Below are 19873 nucleotides of genomic sequence, written 5' to 3' on the forward strand. Positions count from 1 at the left end.
AACCCAGGGCCTCAGGCATGCAAGGCAAGCGCTCTACCACTGAGCCACCTTCCCAGCACTGCATTTTGCTTTTATTTTTCAAGCTAGGCACCACTGGCTCACACCTGTAATCCTAGCTACTCAGGTGGCTAAGATCTAAGGACTGCAGTTCAAAGCCAGCCCAGGCAGGAAAATCCATGAGATTCTTACCTACAATATACCACCAGAAAACTGGAAGTGGCGCTGTGGCGTTGCAGCTCAAGTGATATAATGCTCACCTGGAGCTGAAGAGCTCAGGTACAGCCCCCAGGCCGAGTTTAAGCCCCATGACCAACAATAAAATTTAAAAAAAATACATTTTGGGGCTGGGAAGGTGGCTCAGTGGTAGAGTGCTTGCTTCGCATGCATTATGTAAGTAGAAAGAGCCCAAAGTGGTGCTGTGGCTCAAGTGGTAGTGCTCGCCTTGAGCTGAAGAGCTGAGGGACAGCACTCAGGCCGAGTTCAAGCCCCACAATCGACAAGACAAAAAAAAAAATATATATATATATATATATATATATATTTTGTTGTTTATGTGCTACTGAGGAATTGAACCAGGGTTCGATGCATACTAGGCAAGCATTCTACCACTGAGCCACAATCTGAGCCAGGAGTATGGCCCTACCCTTGCTAGGCAGGTGTTCTACCTTAAGCTACCCCACCATACCTTTCTGTGCTGGCTATTTTGGGGGGGGTGGGAGGGTGGTCTGGTCAGGGGGCCTGAACTCTGGGCCTAGGCACTGTCCCTCAGCTCTTCAGCTCAAGGCTAGCCCTCTACCACTTGAGCCACAGCACCACTTGCGGCTTTTTTTTCTTTTTGCTTATGTGGTGCTGAGGAATCGAACCCAGGGCCTCATGCATGCAAGGCAAGCGCTCCACCACTGAGCCACCTCTCCAGTCCTATGTGCTGGTTATTTTTGAGATAGAACCTCACATCTGGGCCAGCCTGGACTGTGATTATTCTTTCTCACATTGTCAGGAGGATAGGGGTGCACCACTGTGCCCTGCATTTGGTGAATTTAATCTCTTAATTTTTTTAAGATAGGCTCAAGACAGCAATCTTTGGATTTCTGCTTCCCAAGTAACTAGGATTACAGGATTGAGCTATCACACCCTTTTTCTTCTTTTGTTCTTAAGTTTATATAAAGGCAGAAGCCAGTGGCTTGCACCTGTAATCCTAGTCAGGAGGATGGATCAGGGTTCAAAGCCAGCCCAGGAAGGAAAGGCCATGCTGTGAGACTCTTAATCTCCAATAAACCAGCAGAAAACCAGAATTGGTGCTATGGCTCAAGTGGTAGAGTGCTCACCTTAAGCTGAAGAGCTGAGGGACAGAGCCCAGGCCCAGAGTTTAAGCCCCGACCAACCTCCCCTCCCCCCACCAAAATTACATTAAAACCAAATTCTAAGTAGGTATTTACAACTACAAATGTGCCATTACCGGAGAGGGCAATTTAGGGGCTGAAGCGAGTCAAACTAATCAATCCTTCAACATCAAAAAGATCTTTGTAGAAGACCTATAAACCACCTACAGCTCAGAGGCATGAGTGTCCAGGGAATGCTGGGAGTTGCTGCCTAACTACAAAATCTCAAAGGATAAATCAAGACGGAAGTAGTACAAATACACACAGAGAACCTTTGGGAATCTAGAAATCTACCATCAAGGAGCAAATTCTCTTTAAAGAAAAACCAATTTTCTGCCCTCCTTTAGGCCTGTACCTATATCTACAACAGTGAGCAGATTATGAGAGCCAATAAAGGGTGATCCTCAAAGCAGTTATTTTTTTGATTAATCATGGGGCTTGAACTCATGGCCTGGGCACTGTCCCCAAGATTTTTTGCTCAGGGCTAGCGCTCTACTACTTTTGAGCCACAGTGCCACTTCCAGTTTTTTAGTTATTTGGAGATAGGCTAATGGGGACTTGGCCCAGACTGATTTTGAACTGTGATACTCAGATCCCAGCTTCCTAAATAGCTAGGATTACAGGTTTGAGCCACCAGTGCCCAGCTACTTATCCATGTTATTTCCAGTATTTCCACCAACATATGGTAGCTCACAGCTATATCCTAGTGCTCGAGTCAAGAGAACTAATCCAGAAGCCACAGGTGTGAACTATGACAGCTGAGCTTACATCTTTCAAGTCTACGCATCAGGCATTAGTGTTCAGTGTGGCACAAGTCTAAAATACTTTGCCTTCTGTAAATGGTTTAAAACTGCCACAGCCAGGTACTGGTAGCTCACGCTTGTAATTCTAGCTTCTTATGACACTGAGATATGAGGATCAAGGTTTGAAGCTAGCCTAGGCAGGTGAGTCTGAGACTCATCTCCAAGCAACCAGCAAGAAGCTGGAAATGGAGCTCTGGCTCAAGTGGAAAAATGCTAACCCTGAGAGAAAAACTAAGGGACTATGGGCTTAGTATTAGTAGTTAATAAATTTACAAATGTCTTCAATTCTGGCCTTAAGTGGCTACACACAGAAGTTAACCTAAGATACAACTGTTTCCAACTCTATGGTGAAAAGACAATTCTCAAAAACATTCTTCAAATGGCTTACACAACTGACGATAAAACCTACAAAACCACTCACCGGTTGGATCTTTTACAATTTTTCTAGGCTACTAGGATCTCAAACCTGGACTATATTTGTTCATGCCATTTAAAAAAGTCAAACGTGGGGCTGGGAAGGTGGTTCAGTGGTAGAGTGCTTGCCTTGAATGCATGCATGAGGCCCTGGGTTCGACTCCTCAGCACCATATAAGCAGAAAAAGCCAGAAATGGCACTGTGGCTCAAGCGGCAGAGCACTAGCCTTGAGCTGAAGAGCTCAGGGTCAGTGCCGAGGCCCAGAATTCAGGTCCCATGACTGACAAAAATAGTCAAGTGTGGGGAAGAAACACTTACCAACTGAATACTGTGTTTCCTTCCCATTCCCAGAGAGGAAAACGTTTTCTGACATGCAGTATCTGTACCTTACACACAAAAAATTCCATTAAACAGAAATATTGAGTATTTACTACAGCAAAGAAAGAACTTGTTCAAAAGTAAACTGGCTTTGCAAACTTCAGGTGTATGTCCATGTTAACATAAGACCAGTATAGGAGACATAAAGCAAGTATGCACATGGTAATACATAAACTACCTCTGGAAGAAACTACTTATGCATACATTTCTGGTAAGAAGTAACACTGGGAATGGACTTCAGTATTTTCTGGGAATATACCATTTTACTTCAGCCCAAGAATTCAGCCTGATTGGTTGCACCCAAAACTCCATGGCAGAAAATGATTCATAATTACACCTGTGTTAAATACACATGTTATACTTTAATGATTAACATAAATACTGTGTTAACTGGCTTGGAAAACAGGACATGTAATAGACTGACTTAAATTACTCAGTATTCTTCACAACCAGATTACAAGCAATGTTTTTTTCTTTTTTCCAAAATATACATCTTGAGGAAACACAAATGATTTTTGGAACGGGGTATATCTTTCACATTCAGACAAACATAATACTGTCAATATGTTTGGACTAGAGATTTTATTTTAGAAGTATAAAGGATGGAGGCGCAATGTATTTGGCATTTTTCATTTAGGTTTGTTTTATTTAAGTTTAATGTTAATTCCATGCTGTGTTTCAGTAAGAACAATACAGATTCTGTATCTGTGGCTCCAGTCAGATATCCAGTAGTACAAATTAGCTTCAAGTTACACATACTGAACAAAAGAGGTTGAGCGAGCGAAGGAAAGAAGGAAAGAAGGGAGGGAGGAAGGAAAGGGGAGGGAGGGAAGGAAGGAGGGAAAGAGCGAGAGAGAGAGAGAGGGAGGGAGGGAGGGAGGGGAGAGGGAAGAAGAAACAAAGAACTGAACACGCATGCAGGCTTCTCCATACCACCTTCAATGCTAACCTGCTTCGGAGGGAGAGAAAAAGTAGGCAAGAATGAGCAGCCACGGACTGTTGAACTGTTACCAGCACTCAACTTTTCAGCCAACACTTCAGCAGAGTTTGAAACACTTTTTACAGCAAAACCATTGCAACAAACTCCCCCCAAAACAATCTTCAACCACTTCAAGTTAACGCCCAATTAAATTTAAACATTGGTATAAAATTCGATTTAAACAATTAGAAAAAGGAAAAATGATTCACATATGCCTCTATAGTGTGATCAATCTCTTTTATAAGATGCATCACCTAGAAGTCTAATGGCTTTCAAATGTAATTTCCATTTCTAATGATCTTGCCACACCTGGCATGGAGACAATACAGTAATGCTGAAAAAGCCTCTACACAGTCCTGTTAGTGTCTTAAAGAACCTAAAAGCTGGGACCAGTAAAATCCACAGAAATTCACTCTTGCCTTTAAGAACTTTTGAAAACTGTTTAAAAAAAAAAAAAAAAAAACCAACAGGGCAGGAACCTAAATTCTGAGACCAAATGTGAAAGTCAGATTTCATGGTTCTCAGTGACAATGGGGACTTTCCAAGGGCAGGGTGGGGAGGAGTGGGGTGGTCAGAGATGGTTTCTCTTGTTGGCTTTTATGTCTCACTGATTTTCATCTTCCACATCCTGCAGCGCTTCCTTATTCTGCTCTTCACCTGTGAGGAGGAAGACAAAATTCTATCAGACTTGACTATTAAGCTATAGTAGTCATATAGATATTCTGAAAGCATGAAGATTTCTTCTTTTGGCTAAATTATTAAATACAGACAGGCAAAGAACTTCAATCATCCTTGACATCTGAGATGCTTAAACCAAGAAGGCCTGCTGATCACAATCCTGATGATATATATCAAGTCAAAAACCAAAAACTGATGCACGAAGTCAATGATATTTAAGCTAAATAAGCTCTTTAAAGTACACAGCCAGGGTATCCATATTCTTAAAATGATTTTCAAGCTTTCATGTAGATCCTGGATCAGATACCCTTTTCAATAACCTCCTCAAGAACCAAGTTTCTGGTTTTTTGTTTGAACAAAATCTAATTTACTTACAAGCTCATTATAAGAAATGCTTCAATAAAATTGAACTGATTAGTAAAATGCTCCACAGGAGTTTCTATGTATCCTGCTGTTGTAAATGAACATTTAATATTTTGTTTTTTGACCTATCATATAGCAAATTCAAACCAGATTTCTCATTTCAGAAGGAAACAGCATGCTTAAAGTAAACCAGACCACTGAGGTTATTAAAGAAGAGCATTTGGACCAGTTCTCTCATGCTATCTCTCTTTTCTCTTTGAATAAAACAAGTAACTAGCCTAGGGAATTTCAACCACACTAGGACATGCAACAAAAAGCCAATCTTTGGAGGGTCTTCTACCCGCTAATAAGCATTAATCAAATCAGCCGAAATGAAGCATGCAAAGGCCTTTGCTAAGATAGTAAAACAGGTAAAAATCAGTCTTTCTTGTACTTGCACCACACTTAACAATTCCTTGTAGTTACTAGTTTGAATCAAAATAAATTAACCAGGAGTTGGGAAAAGAGCTCAGAGTTAGAGTATGTATTTAGCATGCACAAGGCTCTGTGCTCCAACCTCCGCACTGCATAAAAATAATACACATACACAGGAAGTGCTAAACCACAAATTTAGGAAAAAATTTAAAATAAGTCCAACAACCGTGTAAGAGTTCAGCTGACAACCTACCCAATTCATTCATAATGCCTGTTAAATTATTCAATTGGGATGTTCAACACTAAGACTGGCTTCCTAAATGTGAAATAGACTGAGGCCAGCTTTCAAGCAATCTAAGTATCTTGGTGTTACAAGCAGGAAATGTCATAGCATTAAGGATTAAGTAAAGATAGTTTTAAAATTACTTCTGTGACACATATATTTAGATTAATATGACTCTTAAAAAGTTAAAGCACTCATTTTTAACTTACAATACAGAGACATGCAAAGACAAAAACAACCATTTATGAAGGAAAGAAAGACACCAAGTGTTCCCCAAAGAACAATAATAGATTCAGGCTAAGAACACATCATTTACTCTCAAAAGACTTTCAACAGGAATACACTGCCACAATAAGCTACAATTTAGCACTATAACAAACTAATTCACTCCTAAGCAACCATTATATGTGGCAAAAGTCCCAAGTAACTTTGGCATGAAAATCACATAAATACATCTTCACACAAGTCACACCCAAATAGACAAAGGCAGGGTAGCAGGCCATTGATGTTTTAGAAAGTTTTTAGCACCTTGGAATGTAGAACAGGCAGTTTTGTAAGCAACGGGATGATAATATGCAGGCATGATTAGTGAAGAACCAAAACTAAAAGCAGAATTCACTGTGCCATGATAATGACTTACAAAGTAGATTTTAGGAAAAGAAGAGTTGGATTTTCCTTTAGGAATCTATTGCAAGGAGAAAGGGAGGGAGAACAATCATATGAAAAGCAACATTACCAGAAAAATCAACACAGCAGGACAAAAGAAAACATCAATGATACAGGGAAGTTAAGATTGTGTGTGTGTGTGTGTGTGTGTGCGTGTGTGCGCGCGCGCGTGCGCGCAGCCAAGGAGCCTTGAACAAGGCCTCTGTAACTGTCTCTGAGCTTCTGTGCTCAAAGTTAGCACTCTACCACATAAGCCACAACTCCCCATCTGACTTTCTAGCATAGTTAATTGGAGGTAAGAGTCTCAAGGACTTTCTTGACCATGATGGCTTTGAACTGTGATCCTCACATCAACCTCAGGCATAAGCAACCTGGCCAGATTTTGGTCTTTAAACTGCATAAACACTGCAACGATACATAGGAAAGAGAAAAAAAAGGTTTCCCGAAGTTTTACCCACTATTTCTAGATTTTGGTGAAGAACAGGCAGAGAGAGCGTACATTTCTACTATGGCCTTATGTATGAAAGTCCATTTACTGGTTAGAGAAAAGGACCAAATACACTCAAAAGAGTACTGATCTCTTGGGGCTGGGAAGGTGGCTCAGTGGTAGAGCGCTTGCCTTGCATGCATGAGGCCCTGGGTTCCATTCCTCAGCACCACATAAGAAAAAAGCCGGAAGTGGCGCTGTGGCTCAAGTGGTAGAGTGCTAGCCTTGAGCTGAAGAGCTGAGGGACAGTGCCCAGGCCTAGAGTTCAGGCCCCAGGACCGGACCCCCCCCCAAAAAGAAAACAAACAAGAGTACTGATCTCTCAAAATAAACACAATGGGACAGATATTAGCATATTTTCAACACAAAGACAAAAGTATGTAGTTAAACCACTTATATTTCCTCCATTATTTCCACCTACAGAAATACTATTTTCATAGGAAAATCATTAAAAAATTACTTGTCAATAAAAAAATGAGATAAGTACCCTTAACCTAAATGAAAGTAACATTCTAAAGAACTGTAAAGTCTATGACTGCAGTTCTTTCATACTTAGCACTGAATGTACAACAAAAACAATTCAAAGTGGTGCTATGGCTCAAGTGGTAGGTAAAGCATTTGCCTTGAGCTCAGAGACAGCACCCAGGCCCCGAGTTCAAGCCCTACAATCAACAAAAAAAAGTTGCCAGGTGCAGGTGGCTCATGCCTGTAATCCTAGCTACTCAGATACTCAGGAGACTGAAATCTGAGTATCACAGTTCAAAGCCAGCCCCGGCAGGAAAGTGAGACTCTTATCTCCAATTAACAATCAAAAAGCCAAAAGTGGCACTGTGGCTAAGTGGTAGAGCACTGGCCTTGAGCTGAAGACGTCAAAAAAAAATTTTTTTAAATAAATGCAGTACTACATTTTCAATAAAACAATGTCTTAGTATTCATAACAATTATAGTAGGTTCAGGCAAGTTTCAGTTAATTTCACTAGAATGTTAAAAAATCTTTTTTTTCCACTAAGCTATCATGCTTCTTCACTGTGCTAAAAAAAAAAAACTATATAATGTACAAATTGTTCTATGTGAATTAAAAAAGGTTTTCAGAAAAAAAACTAGAAGTATTTACTAAATATTAAATTAAAATTTAGTCTTTAACCAACATCAGTTTTTTAGACTGAATTAAGTACTAAAGCTTAAACTAAGTTTCTCTAGAAATAAAACTGGGAGTCTTTAATTCCTATTTCCTGTGAGGTGGGAGAGAAATGTTTCTCTTTTTGTATTTCTCCCTACTTTAACCCTGTTACACTAAAATAAATCCCAACTAAACCTTCCACAACAACAAAATGCCAGGTGCTGGTGGCTCACACCGGTAATCCTAGATACTCAGCAGGCTGAGATCTGAGGATCATAGTTCAAAGCCAGCTCCCCCCTACTTCTCAAGGGAAGTTCGTGAGACTCTTTATCTCCAATAAACCACTAGAAAACCAGAAGTGGCGCTGTGGCTCAAGTGGCAGAATGCTCACCTTGAGCTGAAGAGCTGAGGAACAGCGCCCAAGCCTTGAGTTCAAGCCCCACAACCAACCAACCAAAAAAAGTTCTAGAATTAAAGAAACATATAAACATCTTTGTAGGAAGTAGTTTAAGCCAGGTACAGGTAGCTAAGCCTATAATCCTAGCTATTCAGGAGGCCTACCAGAGGTCTGAAGTTCAAAGCTGACTAAATTTGTCTTATCCCCCATTAATCAGCAAAAGCCCACAACTGGAGGTATGGTTTAAGTGGTCCAGGCACCAGCTATGAGTGAAAAGGCCAGGAGTTCAAGGTACCAAGTTCCAGCACCAATATGGGCACCATAGGTATGTATGTATTTGTGTATGCATTAATGTAGTTTAAAGATGAGCCGTTTCATAAAACCATATAACAAAGACATTTTTGTGTTTGTGTAAGTTCCAGGGCTTAAAAACTCAGGACCTAAGTGCTGTCCCTGAGCTTTTTTTACTCAAGGCTGGTGCTTCACCAGTTGAGCCACAGCTCCACTTTCACCTTTTTGTTTTTAACTAGTTTACTGGAGATAGGAGTCTCATAGACTTTCCTGTCCAGGCTGGCTTCGAACAGTGATCCTCAGATCTCAGCATCCTGAGTAGTTAGGAATCCAAGCATGAGCTTTTTGTAGTTAATTGGATAAAAGAATCACACCAAAAAGGCTTTTCCAGGTGTGGTGCCAGTGGCTCTCACCTGCAGTTCTAGCTACTCAGGCTGAGATCTGAGGATCTCCGTTCAAAGCCAGCTCCAGCTAGGAAAGTCCATGAGACTTTTTATTTATTTTTTTTTTTTGGGGGGGGGGTCTGGTCATAGGACCTGAACTCTGGGCCTGAGCGCTGTCCCTCAGCTCTTCAGCTCAAGGCTAGCACTCTACCACCTGAGCCACAGCACCACTTCCAGCTTTTTTTTCCTGCTTATGTGGTGCTGAGGTTCGAATCGAACCCAGGGCCTCATGCATGCAAGGCAAGCGCTCTCTACCACTGAGCCATCTTCTCAGCCCTCCATGAGACTCTTATTTCCTATTAACCACTCAAAAACTGGCGCTGAGGGCTTGAGCCTTGAGCACAAAGAAGCTCAAGGACAGCACCCAGGCCCCAAATACAAGCCCCACAACCAAAAAATAAAACAAAGTCTTTTCCTGCCCAGGCTGGCTTTGCAATCCTCAGATTTCAGCATCCTGAGTAGCTAAGATTATAGGTGTGAGCTACCAACAACTGGCTACTTCTGGCCTTTTCATGGTTAATTAGAAAAGGTGTCTCACAGACTTTCCTACAGAGATTGGCTTTGAACAGTAATCCTCAGATCTTAGCATCCTGCGTGGCTGAGTGGCCATAAATCCCTGGCACTGGGTATCACATACATACAGAAAAGTATTTTACTCCAGATAATATTTATTTTACTTCACCCTTAAAATATCTCCAGGTTTAGAACAGTTTAGGAAAGAGCAATGACTAAGACCATTTACCAAACTCTGTACATGCTTTTCACCCCCTAAAAGAGGCAGAGATACTAGTGTTCTCAAATCATCAACTGTGAAGACTGCAAGGCTGTTTGGCCATTCTTGATTAAAATATAAACAAATTTAAAGCTAGAATAATCCTAGCTCAGAGATGATAAATTGGTTTTGCATTCCAAGGGCTAGTCTTTGTAGTGCTGTGTGGAAAAGTATTCTGTAGCTCCATCTAGCAGTGTTGGAAGTGTGTAAATAGGTTACATATCATAACAAAAATACATTGCATTTACTCAATAGAGCTAGGGAGTTTTAGAAGCTGAGCTGCCTAATTCTCATGTTAGTTCCATAGCCAGAAATCTGACTCATCTTTAAGGAAGAAACCGGGAACACACACACTTTCAGAGGTAGTTTTTGAAAAGTATTACCATTTCTGACCAACAAAGACAAATTATGAAGGAATACATTTTCTTCAGTTTGGATAGCTCTCAATGAAATTTTAGCTCTAACTATTAACAAACTTCATTTCCAATCCATACCAGCAACTATATTATCTCATAATGAATGGTCACATTATACTCCATTGCCATCTACACAGAAACAAATTATCTTTAGGGATAAGGCTATCACTAAGTGGCAAAACATGTTATTTATCATGTAGCACAAGGACCTGGATTCTATCCCCAGCACCAAAAAGAAGAAAGATGGGAGGGGGAGGGGAGAGGAGAAAAGGGAAGCGAAAGTAAGTCTTCCAAGATAGAAAGAAATCTTCAAAAATCAATAAATGTGACAAATTTGTAATTTTAAACATAAAATTACCATTTGCACACACAACACTCACATACCAAATCACAAATTAAGTTTTGTAAAATGCTCTATTTCCAACTGAAAACTTAATAACAGGCACATTATAGCTCTTAAATAGACCTAAAGATGGAAATAATTCACTTCTCTATATAATTCAAAGAGAAAGTAAGCTCCTTTCCAGATTCCCACAATGAAGATATTCCCTAAGTAACTTATGTTGTTGCTTGTGGGGTTTTAACTCAGGGCCCAGGTGCTCTCACTGAGTTCTTTTGCTAAAAGGCTAGTGCTCTACCATTTTAAGCCACAGTACCACTTCCGGTTTTTTGGTGGTTAATTGGAAATAAAGAGTCACAGCTGGGCACTAGTGGCTAACGTGTATAATCCTGGCTACTAAGGAGGCTGAGATCTAAGGACTGTGGTTTGAAGCCAACCTGGGCAGGAAAGTCTGTGAGAATTTTATCTCCCATTAACCACCAGAAAACATGAAGTGGCACTATGGCTCCAAGTGGTACAGCATCAGCCTTGAGCAAAAAGAGCTCAGTGACAGCACCCAGGCCCCAAGTTAATCCCACAACAGAACCCCATCCCCCCAAAAATCTGACTTTCCTGCCTGAGCTGGTTTTGAACCTTGATCTTTAGATCTCAGCATCCTGAGTAACTAGGATTACAGACAGAAGCCACCAATGCCCAGCCCCAATTAACTATTTTAACCTCAATGGGGGCTCCCTGTACCTACTGCTTTCTCCCCATATTGCTTATATTATCTAGCCTTCAAAACACAGTGTGAAGTAAGTCCATTAAGAAAACTTTATATAAATTTGAAAACAACTAGCACCAGTGGCTCATGGCTATAATCTTAGCTACTTAGGAAGCTGAGATGTAAGGATCACATTCTGATGGTCAGCCCTGGTAGGAAAGTCTGTAAGACTCATAAATCACCAGTAAAGTGTTTAAGTGGGGCTGTGGCTCACAGTGGTAGAGTACAAGCCTTGAGCAAAAAAGCTCAGACAGTGCCCCACATTGAGTTTAAGCCCCATGACAAACAAAAATAAAAATAAAAATAAATTCAAAGAAAAACTTTAAAAATTCAAATACTAACAAAAGGCTTCCTTCCCTTTTCCAGGACTAGGATTCTAACTGAAGTACTTGCCTAGCTAGCATGAGGCTGGGGGTTCAATCCCTAGCAATGTAAAAATAATAAAAGCCCTTTCTTGCTGGACAGAGGGGGCTCATGTCTGTAATCCTACTCAGGAGGCTGAGATTTGAGGATCACAGTTCAAAGACAGCCCAGGCAAGAAAAGTTCATGAGACTCTTATCTCCAATAAACCACCAGAAAGACTGGAAGTGGCGCTGTGGCTCAAGTGGTAGAGCACTTGCCTTGAGCTGAAGAACTGAGAGACAGTGCCCAGACACAGAGTTCAAACCCCACAACTGACAAAAAAAAGTCATTTCTTCACACAGATTTTCACTTTACAATATTAAACACCATACTTCTTTTGTTTCATTTTTTATGAAGACAGTAATTAAAATTTAAATAGTTTATTAACAGAAAGGCACTAAGTGGAAACTATAATCTATAGAAATACAAAGTTATTTCTAAAATAACCTAAGCGGAAGTGGCGCTGTAGCTCAAGTGGTAGAGCGCTCGCCTTGAGCTAAAGAGCTGAAGGACAGTGCCCAGGCCCAGAGTTCAAGCCCCACGACCGACAAAAAAAATAAAATAAAATAAAATAAAATAAAATAAAATAAAATAACCTAAGAACTAAAAGACCTAACTTCTGAAAGTTTGCTTACCATCCCCCTGCATGTCTGAAGTCCATAGTGTCAGATTATCACGTAACAACTGCATGATAAGTGTAGAGTCCTTATAGCTTTCTTCACTCAGAGTATCCAGTTCTGCAATTGCATCATCAAAAGCTGCTTTTGCCAACCTGAAATAAACGTAAGAATTAAAGTTAAAAAACTAAAATAGTACCTATAGAAAGTCATCAGAAGCTGGGCGCCGGTGGCTCTCGCCTGTAATCCTAGCTGCTCAGAAGGCTGAGATCTGAGGATCACGGATCAAAGCCATCCTGGGCTGGAAACTCTGTGAGACTCTTATCTCCATACATTACCAGAAAACAGGAAGTGGTGCTGTGGCTCAACGGGCAGAGCTCTCCCCTTGAGCTGAAGAGCACAGGGACAGTGCCCAGGCCCAGAGTTCAAGCCCCATGACCAACCAAAAAAAGGCATCAGTGGCTCACGTCTGTAATCCTAGCTACTCAGGAGGCTGAGATCTGAGGATGGCAGTTCAAAGCCAGCCTAGGCAGGAAAGTCCATCAGACTCATCTCCAATTATTAGCCATCAGAAAACTGGAAATGGCACTGTGGCTCAAGTGGTAGGAACGCTCACCTTGAGCTGAAGAGCTGAGGGACAGCACCCAGGCCCAGAGTTTAGGCCCCATAACTGGACCCCCCCCCAAAAAAAGAAAAATAGATATGGTTGGTGAAAATAAATCTGAAATTAAAGGTTTAGGATTTTGTGTTGTTCTGCTTGCCAGTTTTTGTTGGGGTTTTTTGTATCTCAGTACTGAGGCTTGAACACTGCCCCTGAGCCTTTGTACTTAAAGAGTAGCACTCTACCACTTGAACAAATTTGATCTCCAATTAACCCCCCCCCCCAAAAAAAAGCTCCACTTAACAGCTTTGGAGATAGAGTTGCATGGACTTTCCTGTCTGGGCTGGCTTGCTAGAAGATCATGCATGTATCTAACTCAGGAAGCTGAGCCCTGGAGGACTGAGGTTCAAGGCTGGCATTGATTAGAAAAGCCCAGGAGAGGAAGGGAGAGGGGGAGGAGGGAGGATTGGATGGGAAAACAAAGGAGGAAGCTATAATGCTTGATAAGAAAGGTACTCATTATCTTGCCCATGTAATTGTAACCTCATTGTACAGTATTTTCACAATTAAAAAAAAAAAAAGAGCCGGGCGCTGGTGGCTCACGCCTATAATCCTAGCTACTCAGGAGGCTGAGATCTGAGGATCTCGGTTCAAAGCCAGCCCGGGCAGGAGAGACCGTGAGACTCCTATCTCCAATAAACCACCAGAAAACCGGAAGTGGCGCTGTAGCTCAAGTGGTAGAGCGCTTGCCTTGAGCTGAAGAGCTGAGGGACAGCGCCCAGGCCCAGAGTTCAAGCCCCACGACCGACAAAAAAAAAAAGAAAAAGAAAAAGAAAAGAAAAGCCAGGAGACATCATCTCTAATCAGCAAAAGTCAGATCCTGATTTCAAACTGGTTTGGCAAATCCTCTTCCCCAAAAGGTAAAAAACATTCCCAGGCTGGAGATAACAAGTGCTTATCTAAACTAGGTAAGTACTTATCCCCAGCGTTGCTATGAACAAAAAAAAAATGTGGGGCTGGGAAGGTGGCTCAGTGGTAGAGCACTTGCCTTGCATGCTCGAGGCCCTAGGTTCAATTCCTCAGCCCCACATAAGCAAAAATAAAAAAGCCGGAAGTGGCTCTGTGGCTCAAGTGGTAGAGTGCTAGCCTTGAGCTAAAGAGCTGAGGGACAGCGCCCAGGCCCAGAGTTCAGGCCCCAGGACCGGGAAAAAAAAAAAAAAAATGTATTCATGTTAAATTCGTACCTATAGTAAGAAAAAATATTGGAATAAACTGAAATAAAAATGTGAGAAAAAGTTAGGACACCAGTGGCTCAAATCTGTAATGCCATAAATTCGAAAACTGTGTATCTCCAACTATCCAGCAAAACAACAAGATTGGAAGTATGTCTCAACCGGTATTGGGTTGAAAAGCTGAGCAAGAGCAGGAGGCCCTGAGTTCAAACCCCTGTAGCAGTAATAAGAAAGCATGTATGCATGTATGTATGTGTGTGTGACACTGGTGAATTTAAAAACTTTTAAATCACAAAAAGGGCCTGATCACTATGAAATTATTATTGAAATATGCCTGGGCTGGGAAGTTGGCTCAGTGGTAGAGCTCTTGCCTTGCATGCATGAAGCCTTGGGATTGATTCCTCCGCACCACATAAGCAGGGAAAAAAAAGCCGGAAGTGGTGCTATGGCTCAAGTGGTAGAGTGCTAGCCTTGAACTGAAGAGCTGAGGGACAGCGCCAGGCCCAGAGTTCAGCCCCACAACCAGACCCCCCCCCAAAAATAAAGTATGCCTGTAATCCCAAAAGGAATGCTAGTTTCAGGAGATTGTATCTTTAAACATTATCTTCATCAATGATAACAAAAATTACGACCTAAGCTGGGTGGCAGGGGCTCACGCCTGTGATCCTAACTACTCCTACTCAGGAGGCTGAGATCTGAGGATCAGGGTTCAAAGCCAGCCCCGGCTGGCCACGAGACTCTTACCTCAACAAACTACCAGAAAACCAGAAGAGGCACTGTGGCTCAAGTGGTAGAACACTAGCCTTGAGCTGAAGAGCTGAGGGATAGCGCTCAGGCCCAGAGTTCAAGCCCATGACCAACAAAAATAAATAAATAAATAAAATAAAGACCTAGATGAGGTGACTCAGGTGTGTAATCTCACCTACTAGAGGCAGAGAAAAGAGGATGTGGTTCCAGACCAGGCCAGTAAAAGACACTAAGCCTTCATCTCAAAAACAAGAGGGGGTAAGAGTGAGGGAAATGATAAAGTACACCTATGGTTCCAGCTACATGTCAAGTAGAGGAAGGGAAAACTCTAGGCTTTATCTGGAAGTCACAGTAGTATATAGAAAAGTTGAGAGCAAGACTTAAGTTAATGGGATATATGTTGATCTAGGTTTTGTCACTGTCCTTTGTGGTAGAGTGCTTGCCTAGCATACTTGAAGCCCTGGGTTCAATTCCTCAGTACAACATAAATAGAAAAAGCCAGAAGTGGTGCTGTGGCTCAAGTGGTAGAGCTTTAAGCAAAACAAAGCTCAAGGACAGTTCCCATGCCCTGAGTCCAAGCCCCAGAACTGGCAAAGAGAGATAGAGAGATAGAGATAGAGAGAGAGAGAGAGAGAGAGAGAGAGAGAGAGAGAGAGAGAGAGGAAAGAAAGAAAGAAAGAATGAAATAGGCCTATCATTGTATTATCCAAAGTAATTCCGCTGAGGTTTAAAAAAAAAAAAAAAAACCTATGAGCCCATCCGTCAAAGATAGAAAAATAAGTGGCAATCTGTTCCTCTAGAACAATTTTTTTTTGGTAGGTCGTGGGACTTGAACTCTGGCCTGGACATTGTCCCTCAGCTCTTCAGCTCAAGGCTAATTGAGCCACAGCGCCACTTCTGACTTTATTATGTGGTACTGAGGAACTGAACCAGTTTTCTGGTGGTTAACTAGAGGTTAAGAGCCTCACCAGATTTTCCTGCAGAGCTAGCTTTGAACAGCAATCCTCAGATCTCAGCCTCCTAGGCAGCTAGGGCACCCAGCCTCCTGGAACAATTTTTATTTCACACTGAGTGATTTTTGTCTATCAAGTATTGTTGTAGACATTTGTTATCTCAGCAGAAGGATCAGGAGGTTCAAGCCCAGCCTAAGCTACAGAGTGAAACTGTCAAAAAGAAAGGGGCGGGGGGGGGGGGGGGGGGGGGGAGTTGTGGCGCTTTTGCTTTCATCCATAGCATACCTGCAGGCCCGGTCAGGAGAATTAAGAATTTCATAGTAGAATACAGAAAAGTTGAGAGCAAGACCTAAACGGATGGGATGCGTTGGTGGAAGTTCTGTCATTGCAATATCACTAGCAGCTTTATAAGCCACTAGGCTGTTTTCCGCAGCCTCCTTCCTGTCATTTCCTGTGGCAAATTCAGCCAGATACCTGTGGTAGTCCCCTTTCCTACAACAAAACAAAACTGGAATTAAACAAGGCTTTGAAAGAAAAACAAATTTAAAATTTTTTTCTATTTCATGTAAAATGTGATAAAAATATTTAAAATTGAAGCATGCTTTAGCTTTAGTAAAATTTAAACACTCAGAAATGATCAGTTCTTTTCCTAAGATATTATATATTAACCAATATACTCAAACTCCCACAGACATTAACTGCAGGGGGAAAAAAAAACCCACAAAACCAACAAAGCAGACACCAATTGACAGAGTAAAACTAAGTGATTCGAAATAAAGACACAAGTTTATTAAACATAAAATTAGGGGCTGGGAAGATGGCTCAGTAGTAGAGTGCTTGCCTTGCATGCCTGAGGCCCTCGGTTCGATTCCTCAGTACCACATAAGCAAAAAGAAAAAAGCCGGAAGTGGCACTGTGGCTCAAGTGGTAGAGTGCTAGCCTTAAGCTGAAGAGCTGAGGACAACGCCCAGGCCCAGAGTTCAGGCCCTACAACCGGACCAAAAAAAAAAAAACCCACATAAAATTAAACCTTTCTGGTTTTATTACTTACTCTACTTAAGATTACTCAGGATTGAACCAGGGCCTCAAGCATGCTAAGCATATACTCTACCACTAAACTACAGCCCCAGTCCTCACTTTACTCTATAAAAAGTAAAAATTGCACTGTAAAAGGTATAGGTATAATCAGAGCAAAGGAGTCCACAAAAGCCAGAGTTAATACATTTTATAATAGTCTGACCATTTTAAATCTAGCACTGTTAATTATTAGAAGTAAATTTGCAAATAACTTTTTTAGCCAGGAGCCAGTAGCTCATAGTTGTAATCCTAGATATTCAGAGGATTGCAATTCAAAGCCAGCTAAGGCAGAAAAGTACTTGCCCACCAGAACTCAATCTCCAGTTAACTAGATGAAAGTGGCTCAAGTGGTAAAGAGCCTACCACGAGCAAACAAACCAAGCAAGAAGAGTATAAGGCACTGATTTCAAGCCTTGGCAACACAACAACAACAACAACAAAAAACAAAAAACACTAGCTTAAATAAAAGCTGAAAACCTACATTTAAAAAGTCATTGGCTAAGGCCAAGTTTTACTCTTACATTGTTTTCCCTACTAGTATAGAACCTACATTTTATAATAGAAAACCTTGGACTCGCCAGTGTTAGCTGCTGGAATGAGGTGTTTGTCCAGTACATCCAGAATGTCACAACAGATTAACTTTAGTTCAGTCTCAACCTGGGAGGGGGAGAAACAGAATGTTTAAGTCTAGAAATCATACAAAGTATTTCATATTCTACCTATCACGGATTTTAATATAGTACTAAGAAGACACATATCTCTACAAACCTCCTTCATCCTTGATACAAAAGCAGAGAAAAGCTGTATTCAGATTATAGAAAGTATCTTTCCTCCTTAAAACATGCACATACACTGGATGCACAATCATACCTCAATAAGACTGAAATGCTGATTGCTTCTTAGTCCATGCAGTTTCTATGAATAAACTTATTATGAAATAGCCACTTAAATAGGAAAACAGATTAATATACAGAACTTGAACACTGTCTGTGTGTGTGGTTCAAGCAGCAGATCATCTGCCATGCTCGAGCCTGAAATCAAATCCCGGTACCATAAAGAGGAAAAGAAAATCAGCTGAGCACTGGTGGCTCACACCTGTAATCCCAGCTACTCAGGAGGCTGACACACTTTAGGATTGCGGTTTGAAGCCAGCCATAGCCTTTAAAAAGTCCCAGTGAGATGCTTATCACCAATTAACCACTCAAAACCTGCAAGTGGAGCTGTGACTCAAAGTGGGAGAGCATTAGTCTTTAGCAAAAGAGCTCAGGGACTGTGCCTAGGCCCTGAGTCCAAGCCCCACAACCAACAAAAACAACAACAACAAAATCCAGAAGAGTGGGGCTAAGGATGTGGCTTGGTGGTAGGGCACTTTCCTAGCATTCAAGACCCTGGGTTCAATTCTCAGCACCACAAAAAGGGGAGAGGCACAATGTCTCAACACCTATAATCAGGTATGGGGAGGTGAAGAACAAGAAGAGTTGAGGCCAACCTAAGTAAGATCCTGGTTCAAACAATAAAACTCGGCGTGATGTTCACCTGTCTACCTGGCTACATGGGTATGGGTGGCAATAATGGAGGAATTACAGTGCATGCTGATCCTGGTAGAAATTAAGACCCTATTTGATAAACAAGGTCAGAGACATGGCTCAAAAAGTAGAGTGATTGCTTAGCAAGTGCAAAGTCCTGAGTTCAAATCTCAGTACTATAGAGGATACAGTAAAATAAGGACTTAAACCCAGGCAGGGTGTGAAAAACAATCAAAATTCAGAACTTGTAGTCCCTAAAATATGCATATACAACCAGTAATGGCATTCATCTCTCTTATTAGTTTATAATACACCTAAAATGCTACAGCATGCCTAGTCATTTTGCCCTCCATTTTCTATTCACTAACAAAGACAATGTTAAGATTATACAGTTAAATCTATAATTATAAAGATCTAAGTATCCTTGGGAGGTAGATATTGGGAGATTGAGGTCCCTTGGCCAGTTAAAGGCAAAAAATTTTGTGAGTCTCCATCTCAACCACTGGTGTGCCTGTCAATCCTAGTTATGTAGGGAAATAGAAATAGGATTGCATCGGACTGGCAAGGGCAACAACCAAGACCCTCAACATAATCAAAGAGAGATGGGCAGGCATATGGTTCGAGGGTGATAGGTAGGGGGCCTGCCTAGCAAGCTTGTACATACCGAGTATCCTTACGTCTCATTATTCCAAATCCCTCTTCCTGAAAAAGCTCATCAATTTGTCATCAACACATCTCCATGTCCATCCCCCTTATTCACTAAGTACATACAGCTATTTCTTTAAGACTTCCTTCTTCAGTACCTCCATCTTATTTATCTTCCTCATTTTCTCATCCTTTACACCAAACTAATCTACAGCCAGTCCATATTCCTTGTTCTAGGGTACCAGTATCCCAACTTACTCTCTATAGACTCCTTGAGATTGTTACCTAACTACTCAGAAGACCTGTTTTACAACTTATTTTTTGCAGTGCTAGAGATTAAATGAAGGGCCTTGAGGATGCTAGTTAAGAACTCTTGAGTTATATCACCATCTCCAATTTTGTACTGAAGTTTATAAAACAATTCTTAGCCCTTACATTGACGGAAACCCTAATATTTTCTTTTGTTTCAAAAACAGCAATTAGCCAGGCACTAGTGGCTCACATCTATAATCCTACCTACTCAGGAGGGCTGAGATCTCAGGATCACGGTCAGAAAGTGCAGAAGTCCCTGTGAGACTCTTAGCTCCAAATAACCACTCAAAACCCAGAAGTGGTGCTATGTGTGGCTCAAATGATAGAGCACTACCGTTGAGCGCAAAAAGAGGCTCAGGCATAGCACCCAGGC

The 19873-nt window shown here is 41.4% G+C and overlaps 1 protein-coding gene across 1 annotated transcript in view; it reads right to left on the reverse strand.

The window, feature by feature from the left end:
• Positions 1-3538: 3538 nt before the first annotated feature.
• The window catches only part of Ywhae (tyrosine 3-monooxygenase/tryptophan 5-monooxygenase activation protein epsilon), a 47496-nt gene continuing 31161 nt past the window's right edge, over positions 3539-19873 (reverse strand). The window contains exons 3-6 of the mRNA XM_070027443.1: positions 17568-17674; positions 16226-16432; positions 12426-12562; positions 3539-4611 (exon numbers count right to left, since the gene is read on the reverse strand). Of these exons, the coding sequence (XP_069883544.1) occupies positions 4559-4611; positions 12426-12562; positions 16226-16432; positions 17568-17674 (504 nt within the window). The 3' untranslated portion in view covers positions 3539-4558. The remainder of the gene's footprint in view (positions 4612-12425; positions 12563-16225; positions 16433-17567; positions 17675-19873) is intronic.

The sequence above is a fragment of the Dipodomys merriami genome, unplaced genomic scaffold (genome assembly GCF_024711535.1).
Source record: "Dipodomys merriami isolate MVZ:Mamm:240054 unplaced genomic scaffold, mDipMer1.0.p SCAF_19, whole genome shotgun sequence".
Taxonomy (NCBI): domain Eukaryota; kingdom Metazoa; phylum Chordata; class Mammalia; order Rodentia; family Heteromyidae; genus Dipodomys; species Dipodomys merriami.